Below are 24,359 nucleotides of genomic sequence, written 5' to 3'. Positions count from 1 at the left end.
CTATTTTTAAAACTGAAAATAAAAACATAAACAGACAAGTAAAAATTTGATAAACTTTTGATAAATTATAAGGGATTTTTCTGAAATTTGTCATAATTACAAAATACCTTATAGGATTAATGATTGTCTAACAAATACTCCCTATAAAAATTTATTTTTAAAGACGTATTTGTTAAACGATTTTAATTTTTATAATATATATAATTTTTTAAATAATAAAAAAATATTTATAATTATAATAAATTTTTTTAAAAAAAAACACCGTAATTTACAGGTAACTTAACTCTGTCAACTCATGTAAGGATTTTCTGCAAAAGGGGGTGGGGACCCTAAACCACGTTTAGATGTCGAAAGAAGTGTAAGGCAACCAACAACCCATCGGCAGTGACGTTTTTGCATCTGATAGCTCTGCGTCTGCGTCTGCGTCTGCATTGAAAAGACTCAACAGCTAAAGGTAAGATGTCAAAGTACAGAAAAGTGCAGTGCTACAACTACTTTATTGCGAGTTTAGAAAGTCGCATCACGTGCTTCCCTTCTCCCTCTGCTCCCGCCCTTTTTATCTTTGTCCCCATCAAATTTAGGCTGCTCCCCCAACTCTCAAATACACCTTTCTTTCTTTCTTTCTTTTTTAAATAAAATTTAAAATCAAATTTCAATTAAAAAATTAATCTGCTCATTTAAATATTATAAACTGACCATCTAAACCCACAATATATGAATCAATATAAATTAGAAAAAATATAATTTTTCGTCGTAATTGATTATTATGATCACAAGAAAAAATTACGGCACATACAGAATTAATTACGGCTGCACGATATTAGCCTTTGTTTCGACAAGTAAGGTAAAGAATTAGCCTTAGTTAAAAATCGTGGCGCATGTTAGTTATAGCTAAAATTATGATTATACTAAATATTGATCAATCGTGGTCAAAATTTAAAATTAAATCTCGCGCGAAAAATTATCAATGTTAATAATTTTTAATTATTAATGACATGTGTAAAGCAACAATCTATTAATAAAAAAAATAGTTATCATTGTACTTGTGTCGTCACTGTAAAGATATTGTTGATTATCCGCCTGATAGTTTAGCAGCATTTGGATGAAAAAGATTTTGATGTGATGGGACGATTGAAGTAAGAATTTTAAATGACTCTGTAGTAAATAGATTTTAAATCCATCGTAAAAGACACAAAAATATAGTCCTGAAGTTGTATTTGGATTGATGAATTTAAAAAAATAATTTCGAAAAACTCTATTTGAAAAGAGTTTGAAGTCTGTCCATATTCATCAAAATTTAATCAAAATTAGAACGAAAATGATTTAAAATCCGTTATATTTAGAATCGTCCAAACGTATTCAAATAATTTATTATGAAGAATTTGAAATTCATAATTTCGAATCCAATCAATAATAACTGACTGATTTTGATCATTTTAAAAAAATTAAAAATTAAAATTGATGAGGTCAGAAGATGGAGTATCAAATTGATATAGTACCACAAATATGTTGGGCCTAGCCCAATAATGTAAAAAGTCCAATCTAGGAACAAAAGTGGTTAATTTTACAATTAATTGAAACTCTAGGGACTCATTTGTAAAATAGTGGGTCCACTCGACCGTTGATGAGAATGCAGTTACTCGCGTCGCCCGCCAAAAACCGTTTCTGTTCTCATCCATACTTCTTCTTTGTCCCAAATCAAAAACCTACCGACTTCCATAACTCATTCACTCAATTCGTCATGAAAACCCTAATTGTGCTTGCTATTACGTTCCTTTCCCTCTCCCTGAACGTTGCCGCAATCCAAATCCTCTCCAAGTCGAAAGTCAAAAAATGCGAAAAGGTCTCAGAATCGGATGGGCTCAACTGCACTTCGAAGATTGTTCTTGAGTTGGCTGTCCCCAGTGAATCAGTACGTGTGTCTGTGTGTTTTTCTTCTGTTTCTTTTGGTTTTCGTTGCTTTACATGGGATGTTGGGTTGGATCTACTTTTCTCCGGTGTGTTGTAGAGTGGGAGGGAGGCGTCGATGGTGGCGGAGGTAGTAGAAGCGGAGGAGAATTCTACCAGCCACATGCGTACTCTACGAGTCCCTCCGGTGATAACTATTAATAAATCTGCGGCTTATGCATTGTACGAATTGACATACATACGAGTATGTAGCATTATCCTTTAGTTCACCCATCAATTGGTTCGTTTATGCATTTCTTTGTCTGTTTTTCTTGTTTATTTTTTGGAGGCAAGTGGGTGGGCGCCCCTGTGATAACTTCAGTTTAGGCTGGATATGTTGATTTTTCCTCTAAATACATTTTTCTGCCTGCATTTAAATATTGAAAGATGTTTGGCATGCTAATATTTTGTTTGCTATGCTGTCTTATTGTATTATTTATGAAGTGGTACATGTTCCAGGTAACTAATAAGGTAAACTTTTTGGTTTAAACTGTATATATTTTTGTTAAAACCAAATGTTTGAAATACCTGAGGTCGAGGAAAATGTAATTCAATCAAATGTCGGTCTGATTATATGCTTAAACATCTGAAACATACAGACACCAACAAACAAACAAAAGGTCCCTTAAATCTCATTTCAGGATGCTCCAAATTTGAGGGTTCGTGTTGGATGGTTTCTGCGAGAAATACTTGATTGAAACTGATGGAAGTGCATGACAAACCGTTGCTTACACTCTTATTTGTTTGAAAACTTCTTTGGCATATGGTTTCCTTTAACAGAGAATTGATTACATAAATTTCTCTTGCAGGATGTCGCTTATAAACCCCAGGAATTTTATGTTAAAACACGAAAATGTGAGCCTGAAGCTGGAGCAGATGTTGTTGAAATTTGTGAGAGGCAAGTACACTTTCTGATGTGCCTTTTTATCATTTCGTTCACAGTAAATGTCCTTAACACCTCTTGAAGTTAGGTCTAATTATATGAATATTTCTACTATTTGAAAAATGATATTTAAATTCCCTGATATTACAGACATGCTAGAAATACCTCTTTATACCATAGTTGTTAACAACCATTAATGACAACAAAGTACTTCTGAAATTTCAATTTGCCTACTCAGTATTTATTTGTGTTAGAATGTTCAAATAATGAATCCTAACTTTAGGGATAGTTTTTGTAATTTCTCATAAATAGGTTCTAAGATTATTTTGATTTTAATTTCTCATTATCATTAACTTTTAAATAGTTCTAAGTATCTTTCAATTGTAACTAGTATTTACATAAGTCGCAATCTATAACTTCAATATTCTACCAATACTGAATTATGTTGTTTCCAAGTTATCTTGTGTGTTCGATGACACTTGTCTTTGACCAACATTGAGTTTTTCCCATCACATTTCCGTTTCATATCTATAACCTGACCAGAATCTTTGATGAAATCAAAATTTGATTAGTTATACATAAAGTAGCTGCCAGGTTATCGACGTTTTAAGTTGAACATAAATGATTTTATGAAACAATGATCAAATTACTTGTAGATATTCTGACTGCTATAATAATAATTAGAGCAATATATAAATTATTAAGGCACATCTAAATATATTAATCAAGGGAACTCAACAAAGCTTGGTCTAGCATGTTGCACAAAACCAAATGTGCCCTGTTCTCTCTGACCTTTTTCCTCTCTCCTTAGAAGTGCTGTTTCAGCAATTCTTTTCTGGTCTTCACAGGAATTGTACGACACTCAGCCTTTTCATTTTCCTGATTCACTGAGACTTCAAACTATTCTTCCTGATAGACTTACTCAGTCACTAAGTATATCAGGAAAAATAGTTTGAACATCTGCTCTTTAACTAATTTGTTAAGCTTTCCACTTTTGTGTGTTTTACCTCTTCTCCATAACTATATTATATGTTCTGCGTTCTTATTGCTCCTGAAAATTCAGGTACAACTGTTTCACTTTTCTGGTTGTCTACTTCTGACTTAATTTGTTTTGCAGGTTGCGAGATGAGAATGGTCACATCATTGAGCATACTCAGGTAACAGTTGAAACATTCAGCCTCAATTCATACCAATAATCAACTTATCTCTCATTTTCAATCGTAACGTTCAGCAAATGTGCATATTGTTTCTTTTGGTACAGTCAACAAATAAATTAGTTGTATGATTTGTGTTAAGTTTCCTGAAATTGAGAATTGAAAAAGAGAAATTTCATCATCAAATTGTTGACAATAGAAGAATCATTTAAATTTGGAAGCAAATCGATGCTACAGACAACATCCGTCGTTATCAAGTAGTATCTTCAAGTAATTCTTTATCTTCAGAGTAAAAAGCCACACTTTTCTCCTTGTAGTTTCTCATTTCCTTCAAAATATCGAGCATTCTCATCTACTTTATGTGAACCGGTAGACCCTGAACAAACAATTTATACCAACAAGAATCTTACTGGATGAAGTTAGTCTATCTCTGCCAGTTTATATTGTAAGAGTAACCACATGGTTTGCTACTCTGAATTTATTGAACCATTATATCCCCAAGATTACTGTCTTGAGAAGTAAGCTGCATTACAAAAATATTATATTTCCAGCTTACTGAGCTGAAGTTCTGGCACAAGATACCTTTTGATTAACAAAGTAAAGCATATTTATATAATATAAAATAAAACCTCAAAGTAGAAGTCTTGGCTCCAGGACCCTTAACTTCCTCAAGGACACTGCTGGGAAGAATTTTAATGTCTGAAATATTAAGTATATGAAAGGTTCATGCTGATTATTTCTCCACATTGAAACATGTATCAATGGTTTGCTTTCCAAACTGCAGTACTGAGTACTCTTTTGCTGATCGAAAAATTTAGTTACATAAACTTCGGGTTATTTCAACATGATAACTGGATACTCACTTAAGGTTTGGATCCATTTAATACCTTTCATGAGATACTTGTTTTCTATTCTCTGCATAGCCTACTTGCTGTCCTTGCGGAGACCAGCGCAGGGTCCCATCATCTTGTGGAAACTTTTGTAAGTTTACTGAACCATTATGAACTCATCTGTATGCAATGCACCATAATGGTTGTGAAATACAGTATGACTTACAATTTTGGTTCTTTAGTTGACAAGTTGATGAAAGGGAAGGCAAATACAGCACACTGTCTTCGTTTTACAGATGATTGGTAAGGTATCCTTTCCTTTCTGTAATCCGCTTTTGCCAAGTTTATGTCTGATTCGAAGTTCAATAACCAAGACATGCTGTGTCAAACTATGTTAACTTGGGTTTTTACTCGTCTGCCGTGCATAAATGCTCTTATTATATGTGTTTTAGTACTAAGAATAAACTAACATCTTTGCTAGTTGTTGAGCTATAAGTCACGGAGGGTTTGCTTTAAAAATCCGTTTGTATTGTCTTAGCTTGTCAAGAGAAAGCACTTTCATGACCAGATTTTAGAGTTCGAACCATGTCATTAATCATTATGATTTATCCATTTTCCATTTGATTCTTGATAATGTCATTACTGGTTAATGCCATTTGTTTTATCTGTTTTTTTCTTTCCTTTAACTTATCTAATATAATGTTGCTAGGTTTCATGTCTTCGGTATTGGAAAGCGGTCCATTGGATTTAGTATCAGAATTGAGATTAAGACAAGATCAAAAACATCGGTAAGCCACTTTGTAAATACAACTATCAAGGTCTATGCCGTACACAATTGTCTGTCTCCTTGGTACACTTTGCTGTTATTCTTTTTGTTTGCTGTTTTATATGTCGAATACTATTTGAACATTTCTTTTGTAGTTATGATGCAGAATGCATATGTATGAAGCATTCATTTCCTTTTACATGGGTATCTTTGTAATTAAAACTGTGGAAAAAGGATTTGATTTGTATGGAAAGCTACTCATGCAACTACAGAACATCTCCAGTATCTTTTTTGTGCTTGACCTATGAGGCTACCTTATACTCTTGAAGTATTGTCTTAAACAAACTTCTTCATAGTGAAGAGCTAAGATTGTGCATTTTACTCCATGCAAATAAACTTGAAGAAGACAGAAAGGCTTTTTAACCATTGACATTTTATCTTGCCTTCTCCTAGGCCTCTTTGACCTAAAGCAAAGGTAGTGATTGGAGATACAAATTAGATAAGAATCCTAAGAATACTTGCGTACTATTTTGTATCATCTCCATGGAACTGTGACAGACGTACGTCAAGCACTTGGTGACTTCCCCGGTTTCAACTTCCTTTAGAATTCTTTATTTACTGAATATCATGATAATACTAGTGAAATAAGATAAATATGCTTCCCCTCTATATTTAGTAATCCTAGTGAAATATTAAAATGTTATACATAAGATGGTGCTTTATTTATTTGGTTATTGTGGAATTATCATATTGGAAGTTTTTATCTCACTCTAATCTGGGAATTTTTGGCAGGAAGTGATAGTGGGGCCTGAAAATAGGACTGCAATATCAAGGGATAAATTTTTGAGGGTAAACCTGGTTGGGGATTATGTGGGATACTCTGATATTCCGTCGTTCGATGATTTCTACCTTGTTATTCCTAGACAGGTATCATTTTTAGTGCAGGTAGTTATATACCTTCTCTGAACTTTAAGGTGCCAAGTCTACATTTTCACCAAAATTCCCTTATGATTTCTCATCAGCTGGTTCTAAGAGCTATTGAGAAATGGGTTATAGTTTAACTTGTTTATGAAGTTTCATGTAGGAGTACTTAGTTTCTCTTCTTATTGTAGGTCAGTCCAGGTCAACCACAATATCTTGGAAGCAACTTTTCAATGTGGATGCTCCTTGAAAGAGTCAGGTTTACGCTGGATGGTCTTGAATGCAACAAAGTCGGTGTTGGTTATGAGGCTTTTAACATGCAGCCAGACTTTTGTGCTGCACCATTTTGGAGTTGCTTGCATAATCAACTGTGGAACTTTTGGGATGTTAGTGAATCGACTAAACCTTTAGTTCTAAACAGTTCTTAACTTCTTAATGTGTGGATTTGTGTTTGGATATCTTATTGTAAATTTCTGCTTTTTGATGCTATATCTCCTAGCCTTCTTTTATTTGGTTAAGCTTATCATTTTTGTAAGTATTAATTATGATATTAGGAAACAACTTTGCAGCTGCTCAAATTCTGTTGAAGTTGACTTAGTTACCAAATCCCAAACCAATAAAATTTTCAGATCTTGAGACGCTTCTAAAATTTGTTCTTCTCTTGCTTATATACATTTTAATTACTAATCATTAAGTGCTTTTTGGCTTTTGATAAGGCTTGCAAGTGTTGTAATCCAGCTCACAGGATATGTTTTCTATTTTCAGGCGGACCAGAATCGAATTAGTCGGAATCAGGTTCCTCTTTATTGTGTGCAAGGGAGGTTTGAAAGGATAAATCAACATCCAGTTATGTTTAAGGGATTTAAGTAACTTTGGAGTATCGAGAATGTTATTGAAGCCTAATCATTTCAGTGCATCTGCAGAATGCTGGAAGTCATGCATTTTCAATAGGGATCACAGAAGTTCTTAACACAAACCTTTTGGTGGAATTGAGAGCTGATGATATAGAATATGTGTATCAAAGGTTAACCTCAACTTTCCAAATGAAGCTTTGGTTTTGTGTTTTCTTGTTGCTTTCTCATTAAAGGCATCATAACGCTGTTGTCCTCTGCCTCTCTGTCTTTCTCTCACTTTCTCTCTCTCACATACACAAAAAAAGTATGGTTTTTATGCTAATGAGTGAATCAGTCAGATGATGAACTCACTTACATTCACAGGTTGCTGCAGCCACTGTTTGCAACTCCACCATTCTCCATCACTTTCAATCATTCTCTGTTGCATTTCGTGAAAAATAACGGAGGTTTTAAGGCTGGAAAAGGAAAAAAGTAATCACATTACTTGGTTTCATAGTCATCCACCAAGTTTGGATCTTTGTTATTTTTCTCTTTCTGATAGAAAAGGGAAAACTTTTTAGTCTATAAGAGGAGGAGGAACATTTTATGTCATTTCATCTTTCACACAAAAATTCAGGTCTTTTCTTATAAATCTGAAATAATTTGTTTGACCTTGTACATTATGTTCAGTAATAAGTTCTAAAGTCTGACTCGTATTCTTGCAGGAGTCCAGGGAAAATTTTAGGTATCACAGTGCCAACTTTTGAAGCTCTGACACAATTCGGGACTGCTACAGTTACTACAAAAAACATTGGTGAAGTCGAAGCATCCTACAGCCTTACTGTAAGCTTTGTGTTTTAAAAATATGAAGATCTGTAGTAGATATCCAGAGTATGCTTACTGACTCAGTCAAATATATAAATTCTTTATGGTAATTGTAGCGATATGTTATGTTAAACTAATAATTTCTGTATTCAAATTCAATGAGATACCTTGGTTCGAAAATAGTTTCTAAGTTTGATTAATTTGTGAAAGAAGGGATTTCATCTCCCTATGCTTAGATCATACTTATAACTCTCTTGCAGTTTGATTGCTCATCTGGTGTCAGCCAAATGGAGGTAACGTTTAAAACTTCCAACTGTATGGTTAAACTGTTTACCGTTGTAGAGCATGGCAACACCACTGGAATACATATCATTACTGTGATATTGCAGGAACAATTTTACATAATGAAGCCACAAGAAGTAATTACTCGGTCATTCAAACTCTACCCAACGACTGATCAAGCTGCAAGATATGCATGTGCAGGTATGTATTGATTCTGATAAATTGTTTAGTCCCTTTGCTTTCTTGATCCCTATTTCCAGTATTATATGGAACTGAAATTGTATATTGAATAAAATCCTCTGACTAACCTGTTTGCAGCCATATTGAAAGACTCTGATTTCAGTGAAGTTGATAGAGCAGAGTGTCAATTTACAACTACAGCTACTGTTCTTGAAAATGGATCACAGGTTTGTCCAGGGTATAGTATCAAATCTCCTGATTAGTCACTTGGAATCAAGTGAAATTTGAAAAAAAAAATGATTAAGTAAATGAACTAAGCATCTCTACTCTTAGATGAGTTCTGGAAGAAAATTAATTTCACAACAAGATGGTCTTAGAGAGATGCAGAATACTTAACTAGGACTGTACTTGGATACCAGATATTGCAGTACAAGTGGCTAATGTCGATAACAGACCCGGTGAAATAAGCTATTCTTTTAAAGCAGTAGTTCGGAACCAAATGTTGAGGAGCTGCTTCTATGAAAGTATTGTAATTGTCAGGCTGTTGGTTGTCTTAAGGAGAGTTGTATTTTTTTCGTAGTCACTCAACACTAGTAAAAGTGAATATTTTTCGCATAGGAAGATTATGGAATGCCAACTTATTTGGAATTTCATATATATAATTTCTTGGATGAATGACTGCTGCTGACTGCTTGCTTTTATTCTGTAAAAAGTTTATACATGTCAAAGAGTGACTTTTGTGTTCCATATGATAAAAAGTTCTATTCACACCAATTGAAACACATCAATCTGGTGCCTATTCAGATTCCTTTCCAACCTCCAAAGACCATAAATGGTTTCTTTGAATCCATTGAAGAGATGTGGAACAAGCTTTGGGCTGGCTTGGCGGATTTCATAACTGGAAAAAGTTGCAGGTACTTTTTTTTTCCTCTGTGAAGAGATATGCAATCATTGAAATTCTGGAACTCACCTTATCTAGGAATTTTCTGGCTCTTCAGAAAAAAGAGTTACACACACACATATATGTATGTATGCATGCATGTACATTTATTTTCTCGCTGAATGGTTTGGTGGGACCTTATGATATCAGGGCATGATAATGTTGCATAACTTTTATCACTCATCTCCAATATAGATACATGCTCTTTTTCTATTTGTCATATTTCTCATAACTGGGAGAGCATTAAGTTTTTGGGTTTCAGGAAGGTAGTTTCTTTAAGTAGTAAAATATACTTTTGCCACCAACTCTCTGACATGAATACAAAAGGATTCCTGCAGAAGAGATTCATGTATCAGCAAATTTGACACTGTTATTTCAGGTTTTGATATCTGACAGTGTTCCTGTGATTCTTGTGTCAAGCAGAAGGAGATGCTCTCGATTTTTTGATTTCAGCTGCCATATACAATATATCTGCATGAGTTGGATTTTGATGTTTGGTCTATTTTTAGCAATCTTTCCAACAGGTGCCATGCTTAGTTACTTGGAATTTTCTGACACATGAATTTGTATCTTGATTTTAGAGGGTAGTAGTATAATTGATGTCTCTTCTTTCTGTGCTAAGCTATTCTGCTACTTTGGCTTTTACATCAAAAAGGACTTTTTGATCCTATATACGACTGGTGGGAGGATCACATATGGACTACCAAAGAGAAACGGGGAGACATATGGAAGCATGCCAGAGATGCTGACCTTTCACTCATCCGCATGAAGAAAAGTCATAGGCATGAAAAGAGACATCACAAGCATGATGCACAAAGGAAGCGAAATAGTGTCAGTGGGCACAGGCACAACAGCAGAACAGCGGAAAGTGATTATCATTATTATCTTCATCATGTTCATAGGGAGAAGCATAAGCAGGGAAGAGCCAAGGACTTGGCAGTCTCAGGGAAAGCTCACTTGTGTAGAGGAGAGGACGACAGAGCTAGACATCATAGAAGAAGAAAAGGATAAAAGGCTATAACAGGCACAGGGGGCCAGCAGTGAGGACAAGATGAATATTTAAAGAAACAAGAATCCCATCTTGGATTATAACGTGAGTGCAAAATGGAGAGAATAGCATATTGGAGAACTATATTCAATGTTATAGTGTGAAGCACCTATCTCTTCGTTAATCCTACTCCATTTTTGTTTGCAAAATCACACCTCCCTCGCTTCTCAGACCAGTTCCGATGATTGAACTTGGACATAAAAAGACTAATACTGGAAACACTTTTGTGCTAGTAACAGCTATACTTACTCTGAGAAGATGTATGTTTTGTTTCCTCCGACATTCTTCTCCTTTTCTTTTTCTCTGTTTCCCTAGACCTCTTTTTTGTGTGTGTATATGTGTAAGAACCAAAATTTTGTCACATACTGATCAAAATATCACCAAATCAGTTAATATGGTGGAAGGAGGTTGTTGCTATGTCCTTGCTGATTGCTTCATTGATTCTTCAAATTCTCTGGCAGCTTGAGGACATTGATGCTCGCAGTGGAGAGGCTGAACTAGAGTGCTGATTTCATCACGCCTTTAGCAACCCAAATGAGTTGCGGACAGTATTCTTGTCTGACTTTCTTGCTTGTACTTCTCTTTTTCAGAGATATGAATGTGATAACCATTAGGAAATTGTAAACCAGGAGTCCGAAGAATGTCTCCTCCTTTGATTGCTTCCCACCTGACAGATGCAAAGAAGCCTTCTCTAAATTCATGTACAAATTGAGATATTTTACTCAACGGTTTTGTTCTTACTTGTACTTGGTTACCAAGCAATGAAGAAAGACAGCCATTTGGACCTTACTGAAATCTGTTCCAACACAGAACCTCATACCACCTCCAAAGGCCATGAAGTTTCTTGATGCGGCATTTGTGTCTACTCCCTGTAGATCATCAATATTCCCATGAATAAGAGCAGTTTTCTAGAAAGCACAAATATATTTTGTGATTATTTGGAAGTACTTGCCTCCCATCTCCAAGGATTGAATTCAAGGGGATTTGTATGTCTGGCGGGATTCAAGTGCACAGCTGGAGGACATACCATCACCGCCCAACCAGCTGGAATGGTATATCCTGCACCAACAAGGATTTGTACCAATTTATGATGAAATGAGCCAATATGGAGTTCATTTAGGAGAAATTAATTCAATATTTGACTCTAACCTTTAAATTTGGTATCCCTCAATGCTTTTCTGAAAATTCCAGGAACTATATTTGCCAATCTGACTGTTTCATGGATAAACTGCAAGCGTATTCTGTTAGAAGATGGGACGTATTGTAAATAATGAATAAACTTTTAACAAAAAAGATGATGTTAATAGGTTCACCTGAAATGTGAATTTCATTGATTTGTACTCCTCCCATGTCAGTCTAGAATCAGGATTCTCTCTTCTTCTAATAATTGCCTCGTGTTCTTCCTGTAACATATTTAGGGCATGTTAAAGAAAAGAACCTGTATTGATGCAGCTGTTTCGATTATGTTAATTTATCTTCACTCACGGTTAGTTCTTTTATTGCCAGGGGATGGTCTACTAGAAACTTGATTGCGAGAATGAGTGCCAAGGAGGTAGTTTCAAAGCTGGCAAAGAGTAACACGAACATCAAATCCAGAGCAATTGCCTCCTTGAGTAATGTATCCTCTCGCTGAAGTTCTTCCAACACATAATCAAAGAAATCAGTTCCTATTTTTCGTGGCCTTTCCCGCCTCTGCTGTAGCATGGTTTTCAGCATCTTCATTGCCTTCTTTCTTCCCTGATCAAAGTAATGAAGTAGCTAACTATATTTTCCATCTAAACCAGGATGCCTAATGTGCTGTGACATAATTAAGGTTACGATATACTTGTCCGGACACACCTGTAAGCATTTGCTGTAGGCTGTTCCTGGAATGTTCAATGGGAAAGAGATTAAGCCCTGTATGAAAGCTACAAAACTTTCCCTCAGATTATCGGAGGATTTTTCTGAATCATAACTAATTAACTTTTTTGCAGTGAAGTCAAATATCATCTGCAAAAGAGATTGACTCAATCCATTAGTTGAGTTTATAGAGAAAAGGCATGGGAGAAGTTAATGAGGATAAGGTGTTTCCTTTTTACCTGTGCAGTTGCTTCCTTCATTTCAACAGAAGTGTGGCTTGACCACCTTCTTATGTTCTGCTTTGATACTTGTTCAACCTCTGGAAGCATCTTTTTTAGGCTCTCTGGACCAAACAAATTCAGCACCATGTTCTTAAGGTACTTGTACATGAACCCATGCACAGAACCTACATTTTGCCTCCCAAATATTTCTGTGAAGCTATCTGGATACCAGCTTTGGAATAACTGTCCCTCTTGTTGAAAGATGAAGTAATTAAGATCTGCATCAGTGGATACTATGACTTGTCGTCCCACTAAACTTGTCTTGAAAATAGGACCATATCTAGAAAGCAAATGGCCAAAAGGTGTCAGATGATTGTGATGACGATGATCATTTTGATGTATTGGCTGCATTGTCATTCTTATTTGAGCCTCTTAGGATGAATGTTAGTTAACATTACCTTTGGATCCTCTTCTTCACAAAAGGTAGAATATCAAAAGAGTTGCTCGGAGCAAAGAACTGAAGAGTCTCCCCAAGGAATGGGCAGCCCATTGAACCTGGCGGGAGGACTCCACTGCACCTGAGATTCCACCAAGTATAAAGCCAGTGAGTGATGATGATAACCAGAACACCTCCGATGCAGAAAACCACCGAAAACATTGGTATTGATAGCTCAAAGGACAATGTACAGGATTATTTCTGAAGAGAATGTTACAGTGATGTGAATTTCCAGGAGAAGGAAATTTATAGGCCTGTACTCGCCAGAAAAAGGAGTTCGTAGAGTATAGGAGGGCGAGACAAGGTCTAAATGAAATTGCTAGTGTGTATCTGATATCCATGGCTGAGTAAAGCTTAAATAGATAGGTGAAGAATTTGCAACTGGTTAGAATAACAATTTTTAAGTTGCTGCACTTTGTTTTCTGAAGTTGGTTGGTTTAAATACATAGTGCGGCAAATGACTGATACAATAGCAACAATAATTTTGTCTACAGAACCTCCTAATCCATTGTCAACGCAGGTATAAAGTTCATTTAGAAAGCTTTGCATGACAACGAAGCTTGCTGGATACTTCCTCTCAGACACATGTAATACACTCAGGTATCTCTTTCCATCTTTGATGAGTCTTAAAACCTAGAACAGAACCTCATTTGGAACATATCATTGTTATTTTCTTTTCTTATATGAATAGAGTTGGAAAATCAATGAAACATAAATTACTAGAATCTGAAGGATATCTCAAATATTCCCTAAATCTGTGCTAAATACTTTGTTATTTAAGTGCTGATGCCACTATACTAGTTCCTCTCTGTCTGAGTCTCTCTATTCATTGTTTTCATGAGGTGCAAATCTCATCCTAGATCTTCTTTGCTGTAAATTATCTCGTATCTGATTTTGAATCTATTCAGATCAGCATTTGATATTAAAATGCTGTTTTCAAGATTTCCATACAACCACTATATCTCACTTGTATCTTGTAAAAGTTTTTCTAACGTGCCTTTGCAGGTAAGGCAAGCTAGTTGAAGTTTATCACCATTCAACACATACCACCCCTCCAACCCTTTAAGGCACAGGCTTAAACTCATTCAACAACTAATTACATGTAGGTTACTGTGTATAATGATGTATGACCATCCTTTAATTTTTCGCCGTTCATGCTTCCATTTTTCCACAGTTAACTATTCATTTTCACTATATTATTGTTTGATCAAGATTATCATGCTATTTGGAGACCCTGATTTACAATTGCACGCTGATCAAGAAACTTTATCTGCTACTTCCACTGTATTAAGCCCTTGATTCATCGGTGCAGATTAGACCTTAGTCAAAGGGAACATTAGAATTTGAACTGGAAAGGGGTTGCAAGATTTCCCAGTAAAATTTCTTGTCTGATTTTGTTTTCTTGGCTTTTTCCAGTCTAGTCTTTGTTCATCATAGAAGGATGTTAACATTAGTGCTTAATTAGACTCCTCACGTTGCACCACATTCTGCACTTTACCACCTAAGAGTTGTCTTTATTTCTAACGATATCAGATACGTGCATGGCCTCAGTTTGAAAAAGATCTCATTAAGAGGGAATGCAGAATAATGACAGCTCAATCAGTTCATACCTTTGAGGCTTCTTGAAATAAAATATCCCTCTGCAGAAAAAGAGTATAAAAAATGGTGTTTTAAGTCAAATCACTCAAACTCTTCATAATGCACAGATACAATGTACTGGACCACCTGTATAGCATGACCTAGGGTTAAGGCCTTGGAAATTTCACATGTTGAGAAATTTCTAATGATTATTTGGTTGTTTCCTTTAATTCTTTTGATGAAAAAGTTTTATATTTGAGTGTTTCTTAAACTGATACACGTAAAATGATACATTAATAAAAAATATAACGTGTAGCGTACGATATTTATTATCAGTGGACATGACCATTTAAATGTTTCTTATTGAATATAAGTTGGTGAATCTTTTGCTTTTTCCAATGGGATTCAAGAATTTCATGATCTGCGTTGATTTTCTCTTGGTTTAGGAGTTGAACCACTCAATTGTTACTTACTTTTGCAAAGTGTAAGCTCACGAGAGATTCATAGTAAAGTACATAGTAAATAAGTGTCTCTACTATAATATAGTAAATATTAGTTACATATCCAGTACTAGTAATTAATGTACATTGATTAGTGATTATTGAAATTCATGATATGATTGTATACTAGTAATTAATGTACATTGATTAGTGATTATTGAAATTCATGATATGATTGTACTAATTCACTAATAATAATAAATAAATAAATAAAATTGCAATTTGTTTGTATTTCTCCAATACACATTTTTCTTTCGATTAATACACTGTCCGTTCATCTTATTATGAATCGCACAAAGGTTTAGTTTGAAATTGGCGACTGCTCTGTTCCTTAAAAAAGATTCGTTGTCCCATTATTAGACTGCTGGTACTTCGGATTTGGTTAGGTATAGTTGACAATATTCAACTTAATAAATTAACTTTCATCGGCATGAAACAATTCAACTTAGCAATTTTAGGAGTGTGAAACTGAAACAGTTGGCGAAGCCCACAGTAAAAGGCTGGTCCAATTAATCATGCAGTGTTCCATACTCTAATGATCTGAAGGACGAAAGATTTGCATTTTTATAAAACTACAAGTACATTATTTGGTCAAACAGAATAAAACAGACACATACACTACTTCATTTTGATGCACTACTTAAAGGAATTTGTTGTTTTGTAGAAGACTAGGTTTCTTTATGCCTTCAGATACATGTAATTGTTACTAATGAAATCTTTTAGTTTGCTGGTTAAATTTGACGTGCTATTAACATAATAATAAAGCTGTTAATAATTCGAAATCCACTTAGATAGTGCAGTACCTTGTTAAGATCATCCATAAATATATAGAGCCATAAGATAGCCGAGGAACATGAACTACACTGCTAAAAAGTCAAAGTGGACCAAAGATTTTGAGAAATGAAGGATTCTCCAGCTTTACGAACATGTCAACACCACCAGAGTCAACTGTGAGTAAAACATTTATGATATAGTTATTGAAGTTTACTAAAATGATAATTCTATTGCTTCAAATAATAGAACCTTGTGCTCTACTATTTGACCATGTTCCTTTTCCTCACCAAAATCTATGATCCAAACATAATTTTAAGGTTCAAGTAAGATGCATTTGAATCTAGAAACTGATATCAAATTTGCTAACAAAAATGCTATCATTCAGTTCCTAACAGAGTAGTAGTTTCATCAATTGTAGAAAGATCACAAACATTTGAAAGCACGTAAAAAGTAGCACAAATTCATAAAACTAGATAGCTGAGGGCAGTTGCATAGAGAGAGAGAGAGAACAGTTCACAAGTCTTACTGCAGGTTCCATCGCCGACAGTTGTTCTCTAACTGGAGAATTACAAAATTCACCCATTGTCTCATGGCAAAGTTTGTGTTCTATTCGGTACACTTCTACTGGTCCGTTGAAATTCATTTTGACCACATTTAGTTTCCCACTGGTCTATTCGGTACTGATTGCGCTAGAATGTATTTGAAGGACAATTCGAAATATGTTGCAAGGGATCCTCTGTAATCTGTATAAACTTCTATTTGAAACTTTGCTCCCACCAGTTTATCGCACAGCAGACTATCTCCAGCAGTTTATCGCACAGAAGTCAAGCATCAAGGCCAGCTCAAGCGAAGTAAATACCAAATAACTAGTCCAAATACCCTTTATCTAAAAGCAGCAGGCATCTCAAACTTTTGCAGTATTGCATAGTTTTCTGATCTTTCTGTCATAGTTAAGCATAGCACTCACACTCTCAACCACAAGAACGATCTGCAAGAATAAAGAAATAGATGAACAGATGAATATCTTTAAGAACGGACAAGAGGAGAGGAGACATTAATCTACAATCTCCAATGTTCACTTTAAATGATCCTATGCATTGCATATTTGCAACATATTCCTTCTTTGCAAACTCCCAATTAAACTGGAAGCAAACAATAACTATTCTTGTTTTCACAATATCAATTGCAATTCCAACACAAGTGGAATATTAGGAAGTCAATTCGTACCCAACTTGTCAGGAAACAAGGCCACCCTAATGCAACACCAACACTAAAATAACAAGCTATGGCGCCACCTTTTTCTTTTTCCTCTTGCAACAACCATGGCTAATTGGAAAATTATGTCTGTTGTCACATTAATCCTATAGTTTAGCATAGAAAAGTTGTACTATTTCTAACTCTCAACCAGACAATATTCATATGATTGCTAGTTTAGTTACTACATAACTGTCCACATACTGGATTTATGCATATCATAAATGTAGATCAGAAACATGGGATATAGTCACGTTTCTTCTGTAACAGTTGATCAAGATTGGTCAAGATGTAGATTTTCAAGAATCAAATAACTTAAATTCAGAAAAACAAACAAGAGAAAGAAAAACCTGAAAACAAGCATATGCTATGGCTGTTGCAAAGTAGAAGTTTGCATTGCCAGTCCCCTGCAAAAGTTTAACAAGTAAGAGATACGTAATCTAATATCCGACATGGTATTGAATTCCCACGAAAGCTTGTGCATATCCATCTAAGCAAATAGGCACGTACCCTCCAAATCCACAGATTGTGCATCACAGGGCTTAAAAGTGAAACCCCAACATATCCACAAAAGAGGAAGAATGAAAATTGCATTTCTGCATGCAATAGACTATGTCACTATGAGTTCTCAGGCCTTGGTCAGCAAACTAATAAAACAAAGGCACACGAGCATGGAGAGAGTTACTGTCGGAGAGACAACATACCTGCTAACTCATTAACAAATAACACCAGTAAACTCAAGTATAAAGCTGAATCCCCAACCTGATAAATGAAAAGGACTAAATCAGGTCCCCAATATAATTAGCCAACCATAGAAAGCCTAATTAAGTCCAACTTCAAACTCTCACTCAAATAACTTAACTCCTTTTTTATGATTTTTCCTTCTATTTCCTTATTCAACTGGCTACAAACTGATCTGAAATTAGGAGGTGTTCCACCTTACCATAATTTACAAGCAGCACCCATTAAACTAAACTACAATAACCAGTGGGAGGTTGCCGCCAGTTGAGACTGCAATTTTCTTATGCTTAGACCTTAGATATGCTCTAGAACTGTTTGGATACAACTAACCATAACTAGATCAAATATGTCAAACATGTAAAGTGAAGATTGGCATTATTTTTCAATGGCTGGAGTCTCATTTACTTAACTCCTCTCCTTTCCAACTGAATATCTGCTTCATACTCACATTATATAATTTTGAGAGCTAGAGTTTAGTTCTTGTCAGGTAAGCATTACAGATCGTAAACTGTCCCCCCTATTTGTAGATATCGCTCAGCAGGAAAAGTTACTCTCTCACCAGTTATTTATCACCTTGTGTGTCTTATATGCTAAAGAAAAACGCATATGCATATCATGTTCATGTTCACGATCTGAATTCTTTTCAAAAGAGTGAATCGTTCCACTTCAGCAATATTAACAAAATTCACAGCAATATATGTTGTTTTAAGCAGAATTTATGCGAGGGAAGTAATATAAAAACAGAAAATAGGTGATGTCGATGACATCGAGTCCCAGTGATATAAATCAAAACATGCAATTCTAAAATTTAGAGAAAGATGAGGAGCTCACTGAAGGATAAGATTTTAGCATTGAAGAGATTGCCAAGTAAACAAAGACCAAAAAGCATGGCCTATGATTTAGCCGTATGGCCAAAGGCAATATCATGAAGAGAATGTTCACGTGAAAAACTATCAGGAAAAAATTCCTGAAAAAATCAAACACTTCAGCAAAGAAGTACCTGAAACGAAAAGGCAGATATGTTATGAAAGTTGCAAAAGATAAACAGCTATGCAAAGTAAAACATATTTAACCAACAACAGCCACTTGCCACTTACCATAAGACACCTATATTAGGAGATAAATCTTTGACAGTAAGAATAAAACCATATGTCCTGCAGAATGGCTTTTAAAGTAATTAATGCAGCTCAAAAAACAGATAAGCAAATATATCAAGTTGCAGATCTTCATCAGAGACCAACAGGTGAATGCAAAATAATTCAAAAAGTGACAAGGTATAATCAAGAACGTTTTGTGATAAGAAAATATTTGAAGAGAATAATTTCGAACACTTGTCGAGCACAAAAAATTAAGCAGCACATTTCTGCCTGCTTTAAATGGGATAGGATGCAAGAGAAGGAGTAAATTTTTCTTGTCCTTTGAGTTGTAAATGGCTCATAAGATGGCATTTAATTCATAGCTTTTCAATTGGAGTGCTACAATTGAAGACCAATTATAATAAGAATTTGATGTGCAGATCCTTTCGAGTTAGAAATACAAGAAATCATTTTCAGGTGACCAATCCCACAACTAAATATGCACAAAAAGAACCTGAGATGGCAAGAGGAAAGATCAATATGATGAAACTGAGTCCGCAATTGCAGTAATGCCACCTCCATTGAGGAGAATCTAAGTGCTTTCAACAAAATCAGGATTACCCAGTTTGAAACCAGTTACTTTAATTGTTGAGAAACACAAGCAAATACCAGATTAGCAGCAAATAAAAAACTGTATGAATGACAACAAGTCCTGCTATAGAAATGGATGCTGCGCATAAAGGTATACTGATTTTAAGAGGAATTAAAGATTCTCTATGCATTAAAATTTCGAGAGTCCAGCACATTTGGTCTCACAGAAGGCATAAAATTACTAGTACCTCAAACAAAAAGTATTTGAGGAAATTGGAGGAAAATTAAAAAGAAATGGAGGTATTACTGCTGTACCTCTTAAACATCTCCCAAAGACCACCATGCTCTTTCATATCAATAGCACACAACATTAACACGTACAGTATCCATATGGATGCCCACAAAAAGAAGACAATGACTGGCCGCCAGGAGAAAATCGTTGTTTTTAAGGGTTTATTAGTCACTGACTTGAGTTCTACATGATCAACTGGTCTCTCTTCTCCAACTTGCGTACTCCGCACGAATAATTTTCTTGGGGGTGCATCCAGACCGTAACCCAGTAAAAAGATCACCTGGAATTGAGAAAATTAAACACAAAGTAATTCTATGGTACCTGTATGAACTTACAAAGACTGTTAAGCCAATTACAAGTTTCTTCCCCAAAACATACCGGTATGATTAGAACCAAGGGATAAAGAGACAAATGTGATGCTATGACCCACCCAAAAGCTGCTAATGGTATTAGTCCTGTGTACATAGCATTCGGCAAAGCATGAGCAATAGTTCTTTATCTCTCAGTCATCGTATAAGACTTCACTGTCTTAGAAAATGTTCAACAAACCTGGAAAGCACATCTAAATGGAAACTTGGCACCCAATCAAATGGTTTTTGAAAAATAACTTCATCTAGTCTTTCCTAACTATTTACCTGACAGAATACATACTACACACTGCAGACACCAGGACATTCAAACTTCCTTTTATGCTTAAAGAATCATAATTTTATTCAAGGTGTTAAGAGGTTAAAAATTGGGTGTTTGATATAAATTGTACTTGTTCATCCTCAAAATTATTGGTCAAATATTTTTTGTTAGTCATCTAAATACATTCAGGGGAGAATTGTTGTTACATATTAAATCAAGAAATAAGCATTATTAATGCATGTACCAGAAAGAAAGGGATCGATCTTGGAGAAAGGAAATATATGATGATATAATTGCTAGCAACATATATATATTGATGTATGTTTGTGTGTATACAGTACAGTGTCCTTCGTAAATCATGAACAAAAAAAAAAGGGATATCTATGAAGTTAATCAGGGTTTCTTTCTCTAGTTGCAGCTGTAAATTTCTCAAAACTCAGACAGAATGGATAAGACAAGATATATGGTGATGACTTCCTAGAGGAGGGCAGCTAATAACAAGGATGGATTCACGTTGTACCTTGGAGGTATAAAAGTATTATAATAGTGTAGAAGCTGTACCACTACATTTACTGCCATTACGTTTTGGAAACTAAATTTGAATGCACTTCCCAAAAAATGTTTTGGAAAGACAAGATGAAGTTATAGCATGGAAATCAGTAAACCACAAAATACGTAAGAGTGCTTCTGGAAAGCAGAGACATTAAGCCTCAATTACATTGATCTTCCACCACAGAGGCTGTTGGTGACCAAAAATGCAGAACTCATCTGATTGATGATGCAAATACTTGGTTATCCATTCCTAAAATAAACCATAAATTTTGACATTATTTTTCTAGTGCATGATACTTGAGAATAATGACTTCCAGTACATTAGGTCTAAGTTATGAAAAATCAGAAGACACTCATCACCAATGAGCAAATCAACACATGAGGCCAGATATAATATTCTGATATTAGCATGAGCAAGCAAAGGAAAACAGGAATCAATGAGACAGGAGGTATTTAGGGAAAACAACTAAACAAATTTTTTAAACGTATGATGGTAAATCTAACTAAAACACAGAAAGCTGAACCACTTATCAAATACAGAGATATAAAGCTATAGGCAAGAAAGAACCATTAAGGCTTTTTAAGTCCATTATCATAATAAATGTATGTGGAGTGAAAGGTTGAGCACTTTATACCTGCAGATGCTCCATAAAGAGACAAGATCACGAACAGGTTTTCAATAGGTGATGTATTAAAACCAACGCAAGAGACAATTGTGAAAGGGTTCCACAAATACACGAGAGCAGCAATATCACCAGATGGCAGAATCTCTAGATACAAAGGAAAGCAAATTCATCATTTTACTGGAGGTATCCAGAAAGCACGATGAGCAAAAGTACATAAAAAAGAAAAACAGAGTTCTAGTAACGGCAAGTATTACCTATGTCTTTGAACAGTTTATCAAGGCCCAATGATTTCAAATTGTGAACATGTGCTCGCACAAGACTGTGTCCAGTTGCACGGATAAGAATTGAGCTGATAAGATCTGCAAACACAGAAACCAGACTATCTCCAAAAATATGTTGATATTCTACACAGCAAAATGATATTCAAAGAACATATTACCAAATAAAGGACAAGAAGGTATGAGCAGCAAACATAATTTATAGATGACCTTCAAACAGGATAGGAATTTATTGTCTATTCAAAATTCAGCCCAGACAAAAATATTTTTCAAATAATACCATGTAGTAATTGGTGCCATATATTATATGAGTCATTTATATTATCAATAGGCGCCACCACTTTTTTATCATCGTGAAAACTATCTACGGGAATGCCGCTTCCCTAGAATTACGTAGTATTGATGTTGGATGACAATACAGATATGAGCATCTAATATGCAATCTTGAATACTGTAGGATAGAACTTAGAAGAGGGCAGTAAAAAAGTGCCCTGACCAGGTACATGGATAAAAGGGTTGTGCCATTTATAAAGTAGTAAGTTTATAGCTCGTAACTCCAAAGAAAATTTGACACGGGAATATGGATGCCCAACTAAAAAAACTTGATGCCAGAGAAGAAAGAGCTTGATCAATTATTGAAAGTGTTGGCTGCACGTTAGAATTTTGTGACTTGCATCAATCATCTGAGAGCCAGTTTCCAGATGAAGACATCACATCATGTATTGAGTGATGTGCGACAAATGATGTGGGTATAGCATGAAAAGATTGCAATGCATGGAGAAAGTGACTTTTGTCACAAGCTTCACTCAGCCTTAAGTGCGAGAATCCAAAATAAATACTCCAACTCCAAAAATGTAATTCAACCTTGAAAGGAAGAAGGAAAAAGAAAATGTAGAAATTGCTAAATAAAGAATTAAATGGCATAACAATTAAGAATAGACAGTTACATAGGATTTATCACATAATTGTGTCAAAAAGCTTGGCAGATCACACACACAACTTTGTGGAGTTGAGGATTTGCTCAGGTGGTGCAGTATACATGCTAAATATTTCATGTATGTACAATTGCTCACTTGGTCTTGTTTCTATTCAATGCATAACCATTCAGTATATATGTTCTAATCATCCAAAAAATGATAAAAGAGTATAGAGCGGACCATCTTAATTTGTTAAGAATGGTAATCATCCCTAACTGCACACATTCAGAATTAAGTAAACATGGATCAATGAACACGAATAATAATAATAAAGATATTAGAGAGAAATAGAGAGCTGATACCTGCACAATAGATGACTAGGTTGTCCTCCAATTCTGCATTGTTGCATTTCATTAATCAATTGCCACATAACATTGCCAACCAAACAGAGCATGAAGTTATTCAAAGTTGTTGATTACGGATATGGAAAGTTACGTTTTCACAGTAAGAGGACCGAGAATCGAGAGCAATAAAGGCGAACCATGGTACATCGAACCTGCTTGTGACACCCATAATTACTTAATTACATGAATAATCTCAAAGCCAAAATAATGAGAACAGCTCCAGAATACGAACCAGAATACGGTGACATCGATAATCGCTTTAGCCAGTAGCCCTCCGCCACTACAAATTTGGCACAAACACGAAATAACCAAAAGAAAGTTAAATTCAACAAAAATCATCAAGAAACACACATACTCTCTCTTTCTCTATCACACACACACACACACACACACACACACATATATATATATAGAGAGAGAGAGAGAGAAGAGATGGTACAGCGACGTAGGCTGGTGAGCGGAGTGGAGACTTCGGGGCGAGAGGACAGGTTGAGATTTTTGGAGAAGTAACTGAGAATTAATCTGAATATGACCGAAGCTATTGCCCATTTCCAAAACCCTAGCTTCTTTGTGTTACTTCGAATTTGGGGCTTCTCCTCCATTGATGAGTGGAAAGATCCTTTGCTGGCTTTCAGATCGGACGCCGTCTGCAGCCAAGAGTGGTACTGGGGGTTCAGTTCTTGGACGAAACGCCGTCGTCCTGCAAATACACTTTTTTCCTTTTGCCTTTTTCATTTTTCTCCGGCGGGGTGGTTATTCAATTCAATAATTGAATAATAATTTAAAGGAAAAAAGAAAAGATATGTCAAAAGGATAAATTACAATTGGGTCCATGAGATTTACTATAATTATAAAATACTTTCTCATTATTTGAAAAATTATAAATATATTCTTAAAATTAACCACTGTCTAACAAATTCCCCTTATAATAGACTATCATTAAAGGGTATTTGTTAGATGTCGTTAATTTCAGAGATATTT

General features: G+C 35.2%; 3 protein-coding genes across 3 annotated transcripts; 1 reads left to right on the top strand and 2 right to left on the bottom strand.

Annotated features, from left to right (window-relative positions):
- The first annotated feature begins 1,666 nt into the window (after window positions 1-1,666).
- On the top strand, window positions 1,667-10,775 carry HAP2 (hapless 2). The gene is made up of 18 exons (XM_011073907.3): window positions 1,667-1,912; window positions 2,009-2,152; window positions 2,757-2,845; window positions 3,948-3,987; window positions 4,908-4,965; window positions 5,057-5,117; window positions 5,524-5,602; window positions 6,373-6,507; window positions 6,693-6,887; window positions 7,267-7,347; window positions 7,425-7,525; window positions 8,060-8,177; window positions 8,420-8,452; window positions 8,549-8,642; window positions 8,760-8,848; window positions 9,426-9,535; window positions 9,985-10,085; window positions 10,184-10,775. Exons 1-18 carry the CDS (start codon window positions 1,742-1,744, stop codon window positions 10,570-10,572), a joined length of 2,088 nt encoding a protein of 695 aa, XP_011072209.1. The 5' UTR covers window positions 1,667-1,741; the 3' UTR covers window positions 10,573-10,775.
- Window positions 10,776-11,131: 356 nt separating this feature from the next.
- LOC105157494 (cytochrome P450 87A3) lies at window positions 11,132-14,500 on the bottom strand. The gene is made up of 9 exons (XM_088875128.1): window positions 13,128-14,500; window positions 12,688-13,009; window positions 12,449-12,598; window positions 12,095-12,346; window positions 11,923-12,012; window positions 11,759-11,837; window positions 11,558-11,668; window positions 11,351-11,474; window positions 11,132-11,276 (listed from the first exon to the last, which is right to left on the bottom strand). The coding sequence occupies exons 1-9, from the start codon at window positions 13,325-13,327 to the stop codon at window positions 11,132-11,134; spliced, it is 1,473 nt and encodes a 490-aa protein (XP_088731254.1). The 5' UTR covers window positions 13,328-14,500.
- Window positions 14,501-16,468: 1,968 nt separating this feature from the next.
- Window positions 16,469-24,129, bottom strand: LOC105157484 (uncharacterized). The gene is made up of 14 exons (XM_011073892.3): window positions 23,818-24,129; window positions 23,611-23,658; window positions 23,470-23,530; window positions 23,337-23,369; window positions 22,034-22,158; window positions 21,789-21,923; window positions 20,350-20,426; window positions 19,995-20,251; window positions 19,110-19,166; window positions 18,844-19,012; window positions 17,976-18,033; window positions 17,782-17,867; window positions 17,622-17,678; window positions 16,469-17,005 (listed from the first exon to the last, which is right to left on the bottom strand). Exons 1-14 carry the CDS (start codon window positions 23,978-23,980, stop codon window positions 16,922-16,924), a joined length of 1,410 nt encoding a protein of 469 aa, XP_011072194.1. The 5' UTR covers window positions 23,981-24,129; the 3' UTR covers window positions 16,469-16,921.
- Between the last annotated feature and the right edge of the window lie 230 nt (window positions 24,130-24,359).

This window comes from Sesamum indicum, linkage group LG1, assembly GCF_026168435.1.
Source record: "Sesamum indicum cultivar Baizhima isolate 11 linkage group LG1, ASM2616843v1, whole genome shotgun sequence".
Taxonomy (NCBI): Eukaryota; Viridiplantae; Streptophyta; class Magnoliopsida; order Lamiales; family Pedaliaceae; genus Sesamum; species Sesamum indicum.
This window is presented reverse-complemented; position numbering and strand designations above follow the sequence as displayed.